General features: G+C 43.4%; 1 protein-coding gene across 1 annotated transcript in view; it reads right to left on the reverse strand.

Annotated features, from left to right (window-relative positions):
• Nucleotides 1-8671, reverse strand: part of LOC119374845 (symplekin-like) — a 12733-nt gene extending 4062 nt beyond the window's left edge. Inside the window, exons 1-12 of the mRNA XM_049411267.1 lie at nucleotides 8426-8671; nucleotides 7349-7477; nucleotides 6355-6428; nucleotides 6149-6263; nucleotides 5474-5592; nucleotides 4561-4618; nucleotides 3680-3831; nucleotides 2981-3078; nucleotides 2208-2266; nucleotides 1899-1949; nucleotides 937-1059; nucleotides 115-259 (exon numbers count right to left, since the gene is read on the reverse strand). Coding sequence (XP_049267224.1) covers nucleotides 115-259; nucleotides 937-1059; nucleotides 1899-1949; nucleotides 2208-2266; nucleotides 2981-3078; nucleotides 3680-3831; nucleotides 4561-4618; nucleotides 5474-5592; nucleotides 6149-6263; nucleotides 6355-6428; nucleotides 7349-7477; nucleotides 8426-8524 — 1222 coding nt within the window. The 5' untranslated portion in view covers nucleotides 8525-8671. The remainder of the gene's footprint in view (nucleotides 1-114; nucleotides 260-936; nucleotides 1060-1898; nucleotides 1950-2207; nucleotides 2267-2980; nucleotides 3079-3679; nucleotides 3832-4560; nucleotides 4619-5473; nucleotides 5593-6148; nucleotides 6264-6354; nucleotides 6429-7348; nucleotides 7478-8425) is intronic.
• Nucleotides 8672-13229: the final 4558 nt, after the last annotated feature.

Consider the following 13229-nt stretch of genomic DNA (forward strand, 5'->3'; position numbering starts at 1 on the left):
AAAATGTATTGGTGACTCTCGTCTCACACATTGCACACTCAGCAAAGGCTTGTGACAATGAGAAAAAGCAACAAAAAGGCTTCTTGTAAAGAAGGCCAGAAAGCAAACACTCACCATGCTCACAAGGACGACGTCGGTGACGTTGACGGTCGTCAGCCGCGGCACCATCTTCAGCAGTGATGTCGATGGCCGTGTTGGTGGCTGCCTTCGATATTGGTGAGGTGTCCTCCTCCTCTTTCTCTTCCTCCTCTTCTTCGGCCTTTGACGAGAAGAAAGAAATTGGTCACTAGAGTGTTAAAAATATCCTCCCCACTTGGTTAATTTTTGAAACACCCAAGGCCCAGGAAGTTTCGTGACCAAAATGCCGCCTTTGATCAAGGTGCTTTACATGAGGTTAACATGCGGCACTAGGCCTGGCTGTGCACACTTTAAATAAGTTCTTTCATCCTACAAGGTTCTAAAAACAAGAAAAAAAGAAAAAAAGAGGGAAAAAAAAACAAAACAAGAACATAGTCCCTCTTCCTATTAGCCATTTCTCATAGAAAAAATTTAACAATTTACCAGCCACTGCTGTCTGTTATGGTACCCCTTATTCCCTTGTACTACTCCATATTTCCTTGTACTACACCAATTTTCCATATTATTATCATAGTGACATTTCACCACTGCTGACAACTATCGAAGATTCCGCTTTATTCTAACAAACAAAACCTGTTCATGACCCACTCTCACATGGGCCACGATCGACCTGCAGTGTGTTAAAACAAAACTAAGAGCACCTGAATAAAGTGATGTTTCAACGCAAAAATTCAGGATTCTGACGCAGGTGATTGCTGGCCGACACCGAGTTTGCCATCACCTGCTGGCCTTCACTGCACGACAGTAGCTACGAAACTGCACGAAACAGCTGCGGCATAAAATAACAATGATGCTCACCTCAAGTTTTATTCGCTTGACACTGGGCGGTGCTGAGGCACCTCCAGGTGCGGCTGTTGTGCCTTCCTCTATGAGGCGTGCTCGCTTTTTGATCTCGTCCGGCTTGGGCATGCTCTTTGAGATCTGAAACAGTGCGAATACAGGGTGACCAAAAAGTAACGTAGCGCACTTAAAATTTTATTTTTTATTTTAGTATATTGTTCACATCTTTTACCAGAAACATTATTCAACTTGTGTACACTGCTCTTTTTGATACAATACTGGCATTGTTACTGTTTCCGATGACCCATGTTTTTTTTTAAACGAAAAATAGTCTCTGGAAACTTGTGCCACATAGTCGTAGACCACCGCAAGTAGGGCACGGCGATTCCACAGATGGCGAAATTGATCAGATTGCGGCATGTTCAGGTCCATCGCGTCATCAAACGGTTTCCGGAGACAGGTTGCATCAACGACCGGCAGCGAAGCGGAAATCCATTGAATCGCTGAAGCGTGTTCTGGCAAAGGTGTGGGACAAAATTCCTCCGGAATACGTCACGGATATTTTGAAAATTTTCCACGAGACTCTTCAAAGCCTGTATCAAAGTGTAAGGTGGACACTTTGGAAACTAAAATTTGAGTGCAGAATTGAATGACCTTTCAAATAAAATAATTGTGATCTCCCTTTGTTTATCTGTCAAGAGTTATGGGTGCTTTTTAGCATTACCGTGTTTACCGGTCACCCTGTACATTCAGCAGTGGCGAATGGACGGCTTCCAAGCAGTGGCTGTGAAGTCAAACTTACGCCAAAATTTACAGAGAATGCAGTCACCACTTTCACTGACAGCTTCCATGAAACTGTGGCAATCTGTTCTTTGCTTGCTTTCACTTGTTCGTCAAACGAACCTCTGCAAAACATCAAAAATGGGTACTGTACCTCCTGAGGTGTTGCTCCAAGATCGGTTAGGAGGGTACTAATTTGCCCATGATAGTCCAACAGCAGCGGGGTGCTTCATGAGGATTAGTAATTGAAGCTGCAAACAAACAACAAATACCAAGATAAGTCTCTGCAACAGTCTGTTCTACACAATGCTGAGCACACGTCATTACCACAACAATATAATCATCACACCCAGCCTGGTACTATTCACAGTCTCGAAGAGAACTTGGGAAAGCACAAAGATGAATCTGCCATACTTAGCTGGACCTTTGTCAAACGTTTAATGCAACATTGTGACAGAAACGACAGGAAGTTCAATATGAACTGAAGACTGGGAGTGTTCCCTCATTACCTTGAGATGCTTTCGCACGCTGCTCACTTGGGACTTGGCCAAAGTTGGTGGCAGGTTAGCTGAAATTTCGTAAATATACATGTCAGCAAATTGGTGCCACCAGACGAAGAGTGTGCATAGGTTAATTTGTGCAACAACAAAAACAAATGTATTCCAGGCTTCAAGAAGTGCCCCGGTACATTAAAACTGAATGCTGTAAACCTGAATATTGCGACTTTCGTAAGCTAACCACTGCCTGCCTTTTACCAGTGTGTTAGTTACGAGTGTTCTGTCAACTTAGTGGAACCACTTCATTATGAAACAGTTCGAACCAGTTTAGCCCGAGACAATAGGGTTGTGAGTGGCCCAACTTGGATTTAGCAGTTATGGGGTTGTTGACTAGGCCAACGTGTGAAAGGCACTTTTTACTGCATCTCAACACGTGCAGCGGTGAAGCTCAATTGTATTAGCAATCCCTAAGACTACAGACATCAGTTGCAAAGGCAGGCAGGGAAGTCCCAAGGCTGCAAACTATGGCACGGCCTATTACCAGCTGCATTTTGCTTTACATATATGTACACTGCTGAAATGAACTTTGCGTGGGTAAAGTTATAGATTTTGGAAAACAGAGTGACTGATTTACGTTAGGTGTGTCCCCAAATGCCCATTTGATTTAGACCTTCTCCCTCTTCCTGGGAAAATGGGAATCTATGCCTATGCGTGCGACATACACTAACTACAATTAGCACTGCATCTGAAATCATGGGCCAAGGTCGCATGCACGAAACACTCACCGTGAAGCGATTCCAGTGCCTGAATGACTCTTGACATGAACTCCGACCTGTGCTTCGCAATAAGCACCAGAGCTTGCATACAGGTCATCAAGTTGATGCTGAAATATTGAATAAAAAAAAGGTCCATGGTGCTTGTGAATAATCTTTTGTTTTAAAAGGCAGTTTTTTTGTCTTACTAAACAAGAAATTTATTTTATGCAGTAGAGCCTTCAGCTTACACATTAGGCTAGCTTAATATGACAAGGCATTTATACACCTGAGGTTGCCCATGTACAGCTTACGTACATCAAACTTTTGTGGCATCAGCATGCAGAAAAATGGTGCCTCACAGTGCACACAATTCTAAAATAACCTGTCCTATACACCATTACATACCAAGAAGGCATGCGAGTTGAAGTGAAGAACTGTCACAGTACAGTTCCTTTCCCGATGTGGTCAAGTATACAATATGACCGCACATATTGTCCCTATTTCCAATACATATTTCTGCTTGATCAACATGGTCGTGATCAACAAATCTGCGTGATCAACATGGTCACATGAAAACAGGCACCAGTGAATGAATTAAGCCCCCTCTGTCTTTTACGTCCTGTTAACAATTAGAGCAAGTAACATCCAACTGCCTGATGGAGCCAATGAAAGTCAACTGTGGCCTGCAGTACTACTACATCTAAGCTGGCCATGATGCAAGCAAATTACCTTGAGATGTGCGGAGTCCCATGGAACACGACGAGTGCGTCGAAGACTTGCTTTGCCTCCTCTTCCAACTTGCGAGGCTTGATGAACTTGAGCATCAATGGAACGTCGTCCAGAGCAAAGTCGTTGCCCGTTTTCTTTGGACTGTCACCGTCCTGCATTTAAAGTCGCGGCAAGGAAAGACAAATAACAGAATCAATTATCGGCAAGTCTGGGAACATGTGAATTTCAAGAATTGCAAGAATACAGTGGATATTCCAGAGAAAGAAGGAAGTAGATGAGAATAGCGTCTTTAGAAAAAATGTTTTGAGCACAGGGTTTTAATGGAATATACGTAAGCATTTTATTATTCACAATTTATGTTTAGCCTAGATATTGCCTTTAGCCACAGTATGCAAGCTTGGAACAGCTAAGACTGCTAAGAAAATAACGCTTTTATTTTTTTCTGAAACAGCGACATTTTCAGTAACCTTGCTCCCGGCACTTTCACCTCTATTGGGTAGTTGTCTGTATAAACTTCGGTGAAGCAAGTTTACACTTGTTAGCTAGTTGAAACTTGCTAAACCATCACAACACTTCCAAATGAAGGTTTGGAGACCGACTCACCTGGAAGATTTTTGCAAACGGAAATAATGTTTTGTAAAACTCAATGCAGCATTCATAAAATCACAAAATGAACCCACATTTTTACTACCTTTATGGAAAATTTTGGAAAGCCCCGAAGCACGGGGCCAACATACTGACATAAGAAAGGATGGTGAGTGATCCATGGTAACAAAAATGTCTGCATGATAAAAATCTTTTTAAAAAATAGCCAGATGAAATGTGATAAGAATTAGATACAAATCACTTTAGGCATTATGAGTGCAATAAAAACAACTTACCGGGTAAGTTTGCAGTATGACTAGCATTTCCATAAACTTGATGGTATGCGTCCGGATACTGAAATGGAAATATGATATGACAAGAAATGAGTCTTTGGCAGTTGCACATGTATGGAGCTTTTCATGTTGTGGCCTTTAATCCAATGCCACGGAATCAGCAGCAAGCCGCAGAGGTTTAGCAAATATGATGTTCTGCTACTGAGCGAAGTATCACATTTCGGTTGTTCTCAGTAATGACAGTTGCAATCTGACGAGGTGAAGTGTTAATCCCCCCCCTTGATTTTGGTACATGTTAACGAACTGCAAGTGATCTTTAAATACAATACACTGGCATTATAGGGATGGAAGTGATCTCCGTAAAACTGGACTCACTTGTGATGCAAGTAGAAATTCTTAATGGCCCACAATGCAAATCTCTCTATTACACAGTGTCACAAGTCACATCACATTTGCTATTTTATCTCAATTTCCACATGCAACAGTTGTGAAAAGAGTTAAAATGTCATTGGCATAGTTGACATCCCAGTGAGACGCCTATATTGTTGAGGTGTCAACTACCAGAGGACAAAGTCATGCAAATAGCGACTCTTAATGGCTCACAATGCAAATGTTTCTATTACACAGTTACACAAGTCCACTTCACATTTGCTATCTAACCTCAATTTCCACATGCCGTCAGTTGTGGGTAGAGCTGAAATGGATTCCACATAAATTGACACCTCAACGAGATTCGTTTATAGTTGAGGCATCAACTGTCAGAGGTGATGAAAGTGGTGAAAACAGGGCTCCTGTTATCACAGCTAATGTATCCCAATAATTCAGATTGCAATACGAGCTGTCACAAATAAATTACAGCTCCACGACTGAATAAGTTGTAATGATCAAACAACATAAAAGAGAAGCAACAACTTGCCCGTCATTGTCACAGTCCAGAAGAGACACAATGTCGTTCTTGAGGCTTCTGATGTACTCCCAAGATGTTTCCATGAGATCATCAACTTTTTTGGCCTGGCATATCCATCGTAGTGCCACCTAAAAGGGCATAAAAGTATTGATATTTTAGTAATATAATAAGAAATAGTCACTACGTCCCTATTAAATAGGTTAGCACTGACAAAATCACAAATACTACTAATGTAATAAACACATGTGATTTCAATCTTAAAAATTTATCTTAACTTTTCGCAAAACCCACTGCACAATTACAATCTACAATTTTGTACGGTACTTTAGTATAACCCTACGGTGGTATCCTAATGAAACAGTAATCGTTAACGTGAACATCAGGATAAAAAAAAAAGGTTTTTAAGGCCTGGTACAGTAAATACATTATTCTTGCCTATGCAAGCATTCTGTGACACCCGAACAGTCATCATCTAGCTTTTGCCTTTTCACACCCGCACACAAAATTCATGCATTGTATGTCACTTCCCAATCAGTGATTACAGCACTACTGCAAATGACTCGGTTTCCTCAGGTGCGTAGTCTCTCTTTTAGTTGACATTATTTCAGCACCGATGACAACTGCAATGTAGAAACTTCTACCTCAGCAAGTCACCACTAGTAATGACAGTTGTGCAAAACTTACTTTGTACAGCTGCGTGGTGGCCTGAATGACCCTCTTCTGCACCGCGACTGCTTCGTCCCGAAACATCATGCGTAGATTGACCAGGACCTTTGGGAAGATGTCCGGATCTTGTTTGCTGAAGAAAAGTGATAACAATCAGCACGTGCAACAGCGTTAAGTCTCTCTCGCGCATAATATTTGGCGTGGATGTCAACGGCGACTCTTACCATGCTTCCTCTATGAATCCCACGACAAACTTTCGGACCTCCGATGACCGGTCGTTTTGGAACGCGAGCATTTCCTGGAGAAGTCAGAAAAGGAAACCATGTCGGCCGTCACAAAATTACTGTATTCACTTTCAGTCATTGGTGTCATTTAGAAGTCTTAAATGAAGTACAAGTGCACGCAGAACTTAGAAAGTCCTGCACTAGCTTTTCCCTCTTTAGCGACATATTATTTCTCGAAGACAGTGCTACATCGTTACGCGCTTACAGTGATCCTATCCCTGGGTCTGAAGCGCTTCGGCATTTTATTTTGTTTACTTTTATTTAAAACTGCCAGCCCAACTAGTAGGTTAGAGGCAGGGGTGGGCTTGCTTTTACTGAAAAAGTAAAACTTGCAGTCAAGAAAAAGAAAGAGCACATGTAAGGGCATCTCCGTATACACACTGAAGTAGCATTGTAGCACTGTAAAGAATTACACATCATAATGTCAGAATAAAATATCACAAAGAGCATAACAATCTCCAGAGAACCACACATAAAATAAGGTAACTAGAAAGCAATACATAAATATTGAAGCAGCAAAGTTTAAGTACAGTCATCGACACTTATGTTTGCAGCACTGAATAGGTGTGTTGCAATGCAAATCAATTTGTATCTGCATGCTGCTGGTCCACTTGACGTATAGATAGCTTGCATGTGACGTCATGGGCGCAGCTTCTGGACGTACAGACACTCCATGATGGTGGCTTTTGCGTCAAACAAGTTGGGCTAACTACGTGGCAGGAACACCTCTGTGCATAAATAATGAAAGAACCCACATGCTGGTGCTCCAACACGGTGGTTTCAGTGACGTCATGTAAGCCATTTATAAAATACTGTAAAATGCTGTACACGTTTTTACTCTAGTGTGCATTGTGTACGCTTTCTGCTGTTGCACATTATGCACATGCTCCTGCTGTCCAAATGTGTGTGCGTGTACATGTGCAATGAAACTCACATCGAGAAAGTTGTCGAGTAGGTCCGGCTCCTTGTAGACTATGAGCTCCTGAACCTGGCGAAGATTGTTCACTTTGTGATGGTCCTTGATACTATGATGCAATGAGGAAAAGTTGATGAGTTCGACAACCTGAAAAGTAGACGAAAGGGAACCGTAAGCTATCAAACCTTCCAGCACTTGCCACAATGGCTCAACATCCTTTAAAGATTTTCTTTTTTTCACTAGCCACGGCAAGCCGATAAGCCAATCCACAGTAAACAGATTAAACCTGCACGTTGGAACACCACACACTCATACGGCGTTTCTTCCTCAATCGATGTAAACGCATGAATGAGTATGTCGGCGTGGTTTGTTACAGTACAAAATCCAGTTCTGTAAGCATACCACGTTTAAGTGTGCAACACCGTCATGACTTAACTGTCAAGAGCATCAGCATCATCATTCTCAGCCTGTGTTTTAGTTCATTGCAGGACGAAGGCCTCTTCCAATGATCTCCAGTTTACCCTATTCTGTGCGAGCTGATTCCATTTATGTCCCTGCGAACTTCTTAATTTCGTCACTCCATCTAACTCTCCACCTTCCTCAACTGCGTTTCCCATCCCTTGGTAACCATTTTGTTGCTCTTACAGTCCACAGGTTGTCTGCCCAACGCATTACGTGGCCAGCCCAGGCCCATTTCTTTCGCTTGATATCAACTAGGATATCTGCAACCCCTGTTTGTTCCCCGACCCATCTGCCAGTCCTCCGGTCTCTTAATGTTATTCCTATCATTTTACGTTCATTGCACGCTGCGTGGTTCTCAAGTTTTTCTCTAGTGGCTTTGTTATCCTCCATGTATCAGCACCATATGTTAGAACTGGCAGTATGCAGTGATTGTATACTTTTAACGCGTTACTTTATAAATGAGTGACATCGAACACGGCCGTACCCGTGGCACTTGTCAGATAGCGCGTTTGAACGCGTTCGCCAAACGCAACGTAGATCGCACGATTCCAGCCATTAACACAAGTTCCCCTAAGACCTCTGTTCACTCAAACATAGCGAGTGAACGCGTATGTGAACAAGAAATGCAATCACCCGGTCGCTGGTGGATTTCTGTTCAACTTGTTCTTCGTCCATGAAAAACTGCGCCGCCGTGCTACGGCGCATTTCGAGCGCCTTCTTCTTGGTCGCCATGCTGAGCTGTCAGAGGTGCGCGCTGAGAAAACGAGGCAAAACAAACGGTTACGCGCAGGCGAGTCTACATTCTACGGGCACACAACACGCAAGGCTGGCCATTACAAAACAAGACAGCGCACCGCCATGACTGCTAGCGGAACAAACCCGGAAATTCATTGCTTCTGCACGAGGGCAGCACCAGTGGTCACATGCTTACACTGGTGCAAAAACCAGCGAAATAATAGTGCAAGTTTTGATTAAAACGTTCTCATTTTATTATTATAAAAACTAAAATTAAATTTATTTTAAATATGCGCAGGCTTTGAGTTGACAATATTACTAATTTACAATACTTTTTGTTTTAACACAAAAAAATTATGTGTTCGTTTAGGGCAACCACCGTGCAGCACTAACGTCACTTCCGCCAAAGTGTACGTGCGTCCGCAGAGCTGCTGTTTTTCCAAGTCGAACAAAAAAGTTCAAGGAAAAAAAACTGCATCGTTACCCACTATGTTCTGAATTTTTCTTTTTTTTTTTTGGTAGAAGGCAAACGTTGGTAGAAGGACACTGCACAAAGCCAACACTACGGCGGACGGCGCTGCCTACGCACGCGATACAACCAATACCAATACATGGCAAAATACGCCTAAAGCCCCTCCATCGCGTCCTCTGCCGCATTTTTGGTCGGCGGAAAACTCATGGAGGGGCTTTAAATACGCCCTGTCTCCTAAGCATGAATATTGCCCATGTATTAGCCTCATTTTGCCATTTTGTACGACACAAGAGAGAAGTGAAGACACCACAAACGCCACAAACGGCGTTTGTGGTGTCTTGACTTCTCTCTTGTGGCCGTGCTCGCACGCCCTGTCTCTTTAGCATGAACCATGGAGGAAGGAAAAACTAAGGAGAGGCCCTGACGTCACATTCGTGAAGCCTCCACATCGCAAACACCCGCATTGCCTCCTAGCGAAGGCGCAGCGAAACATTTCGCGACTTCCGTCTCGATGTTTGCAAGCGCATGCGCGCATCGCGAAACTTTGCAGCCTTTTTGTTTGTTTGTTTGTTTTTTTTTTGCCGTGCGAGCGGTGTAGTCAATTCACGCATGCTGCTCTTTGTGTGTGTTCTTTAGGAAAGCTACGCAATGCCCAGCTGTTGCGTATACCCTGTGCAAATCGCGTGCACGCGGACAGTACCGGGTGTCACTTTTCATGTGTACGTATACGTTCGCTTCATTGCTGATCACTAAGGCATGGTATTTGCGTGCGAAGCTCTCGGATGTGCGCTCTGTTGCTTGTTACTCATTCTGTCAACTCAGAACTCATGTGAACTTTTGTTTTTGGCGTCTGACGCGCCGTACATAACATGCGCTGAAGGCATCGTGCGTTTTAGAGGCTGTGTCGTTCAACGAAAGGGCAATAAACTTTCGTTGTTATTATCGGACTACGTGATGTATGTATTGTTCGGTGTGCGCTCGCTGCGTGCTTGTGTTGTGTGCGCACTGGAATTACAAACTTTACGTGCACGATCGCCTATACAATTCAGCGGTGTCCTCTTTTCGACGTGAAGTTACGTCAACTATAGGTTGGCGTTGCGCCACAACCGCTAATCGGGCAATCGGGCTACGAGAACGGAAAAGAGAGATCTAAAGCCCAGTAGAACGCGTAAGTCACTGCTAGGTGAGTTCGAATACAATGATGCAGGGGCTGAATGTTTTTGATTACGGCACGTACCGGTACTTTCTGTAGCACAAAAACGCTCGCTCGGGCCTGCCACGCACGAACAGCCTGGTAAACGTCTGCTTGCAACGTTTTACTACGTGCAAACCGCACAATACGCGCTAAGTTTACGCCGGGACTACAAATCTGAGCAGAAGCGAACCACCGCGGAGAGCACGCCGCGGGGCGTCTGCTGTTTTGTTTGCCCCATACCGGTTTGTTTGCCCCATAAATCTGACGTCACTTCCGCCACACTTTTCGCAATGCATTGGGATACGATAGGGCCTCTCCTGAGTTTTCCTTCCTCCATGGCATGAACACTTACCAACTAGCTCAGCTGTAGACTTTTTTTAAAATTAATATCTAGGGAATTTAAATGCAGCCAAGGAGGTTCCTTGAACGCGGCTTACACGCCAGTAGTGCGGGGAGCTCGCCTTTACTGCATCCCAAGAAGAATGTTTATTTCTTGACACGTTGCTTCCGCAATTTAGTCCCTGCGTGCCGTTGTGGTATAGTGTACTACTATGTTGTGGCATGCAATTGCGGAGGCCACGTTTGAAACTGAAAGCAGCTACAAGTTTCTTCTTTTTTTTTCTTTTTTTGATGCTGGAACGCTTCTCTTTGCACAAAATTGCGCACTTTCACCGTCGGCACGTTCGCATGTAATGCGTGGTGGAATATGCAATGACGAGGACATGCGTGCCTAATTTCTCGTTTTCGTACCCTAATATAGTTGAAACAAATGAGTGAAGTATCCTTGCCAGTAGCGCAGCCAGAATTTTTTTCGGGGGGGGGGGGGCGGGGGGGGATTCGCTCCAATTGAAATGCAGCCGCCGTGGCCGGGAATCAAATCCGCGCCCTCGGCCTTAGCAGCGAGTCAGCCTATTGCTAAGCTACCATGGCAGGTAACAATATTCACGAGTCAACATCAGGAATATTGTCATGATGAAGATAGTGGATTTTTGACCAGTGTCACTTCGGCGAATTTCGCATCTTGTTTTTTTTTTTTTTTCTGTTGCAATAAGTAGTTAACGACCCACGTTATCACGGCTGGAAAGCTCGTTTGCTCGAGTGCGACCGTTAATTATTTGGAGACGGTTTTATAGGGCCCAGTCGATCGCAGTGTCGGTTTCAGAGAGCGCCGAGGGAGGCGGGACCCAGAGTGTTTTTTTATGTAAACATAGCTGGCTACGTGAGCACACAAAACCGCGCCGTCGACAACTCTTTTCAACGAAGGCTTCCTGGGTGCTGTACCCCCCCCCCTCCCCCCCAAAGATGCACTGCCGAGGCGAGAACATCAGCCTTTGTACTCCCGTGCAAGCCTCACCTTCTTTCCGTTGAAAAGGTCTGCTAGGAGAGAGCGCCACAATCGTAGCAGCCAACACAAACTCGTGACGCAGGTGGCGGTTGTTTATTTACAAGAAAACCAAAGGCGCGTTTCGCGTGGAGTGGCGAGACGCGCACTTAAACGTGATTTTAAATATGTTCTAGGCTATATTATCCGTTGATATTTCGTAGATGATGCGTGTGTGCCCACACTAATCTACACCACAGGTTATCTCGCCTTCGAAATTTTGTGTCAGTACTCCTTTAAGCAAAATCGCTGTCATCCTGTAATCAATATGGCGTCAATGGTCCAGTAAAACCTTGGGCTGCATGAATCTTGGTAAAGCAAGAAACGTAATTACCCTATCTGTTCCAACGTTTCGTTTCTTTTAGGCTCTTTTCATTGGTGCTTATTATTCGAAAAATATTCGGCATTTCTAATATGCATTATTCGATTCGAGTACCGAATCGAATAGAACGCTGTTCGATTCGTTATTCGAAATTTTCGAATATTTGCACACCTCTACAACGTTTGAAACTGCATATTCTAATGTACACGCACACAAAGAAGTACGCACGCGCACACAAGCAACGCACGTGCACGCACGTTTCTGATCTGTTTATATGCTTAGCATGTGCACTTTACAGAAGATATTTGTCAGATTGTAGGACGGAGCATTTCAACCCATGACCATTGCTTTTATTTCTTTTTACTCTAATTACTTTTTCACTAAATTAGGAGCAAGTGTCTTATAATAATTTGCATTTTATGAATAAGTAAAACATCTTTGTTTATAGTGTATCCATATCCGAAGCAATAAAATAACTGGAAACAATCCTGTTGGTATGTGTGTATACGGTCTGGGTCACGATGTGAAAGGCAGCATTCCCTGGTTGTTTCTATCATTTGACTAAGGCTACACAATAAATTATATGCATACTTGCTACTTAGCTGTTTGCAAATGGCTGTTTCCTCTACCGTTATTGCTTATGATATATTTTTTAAGACAAAAAACGCTTGTATTTCTAAGGTATTTCTAGCTTGACATTAATAAAGACGTCATTTCCCGTCTTCAAACGAAAGCAATAATACATACTCGAGATAGGTGTACTACGAACAATGTTAGTTCAATAAAGTGAGCCTTTGCAATCTCAAAAATAATGTGTTAATTGCGTAACGCACAATAAGAACAACGGAAAGATATATATACTTCCTTCAAAAATTGTGCCGAAGCAAGAATCCCCCTTCCAGGGGCGTAGCCAAGGGGGGGTTGGGGGGGTTCAAACCCCCCCCCCCCCGAAATTTTTCAGTTTTGCTTGCGTAATATACACGCACACATACAAACGCACGCACGAACATACATAAAGCATGGTTGAACCCACCCCCCCCGAAAAAAATTTCTGGCTACGCCCCTGCCCCCTTCCACATACATAGAGGCATACATTTAGTTGGGCACTTCACTTCCACACGCAAGAAAAAAATTAATATACAATAAAGACGAATACAGATTTAAAGAAGCCGGCAAGCACAAAGACAAGTGCGAGCAAGGAAGATAACGTGTCACGGATTGACAAAGGCGTCTTACGCATTAGTAAAATTCCGATAGTGTATTACGGAAACAACAAGAATATGCGGGATGAGAACGGAAACTAAAAATACGTGTACATTCGACCGACAATCG

This window comes from Rhipicephalus sanguineus, chromosome 11, assembly GCF_013339695.2.
Source record: "Rhipicephalus sanguineus isolate Rsan-2018 chromosome 11, BIME_Rsan_1.4, whole genome shotgun sequence".
Classification (NCBI taxonomy): domain Eukaryota; kingdom Metazoa; phylum Arthropoda; class Arachnida; order Ixodida; family Ixodidae; genus Rhipicephalus; species Rhipicephalus sanguineus.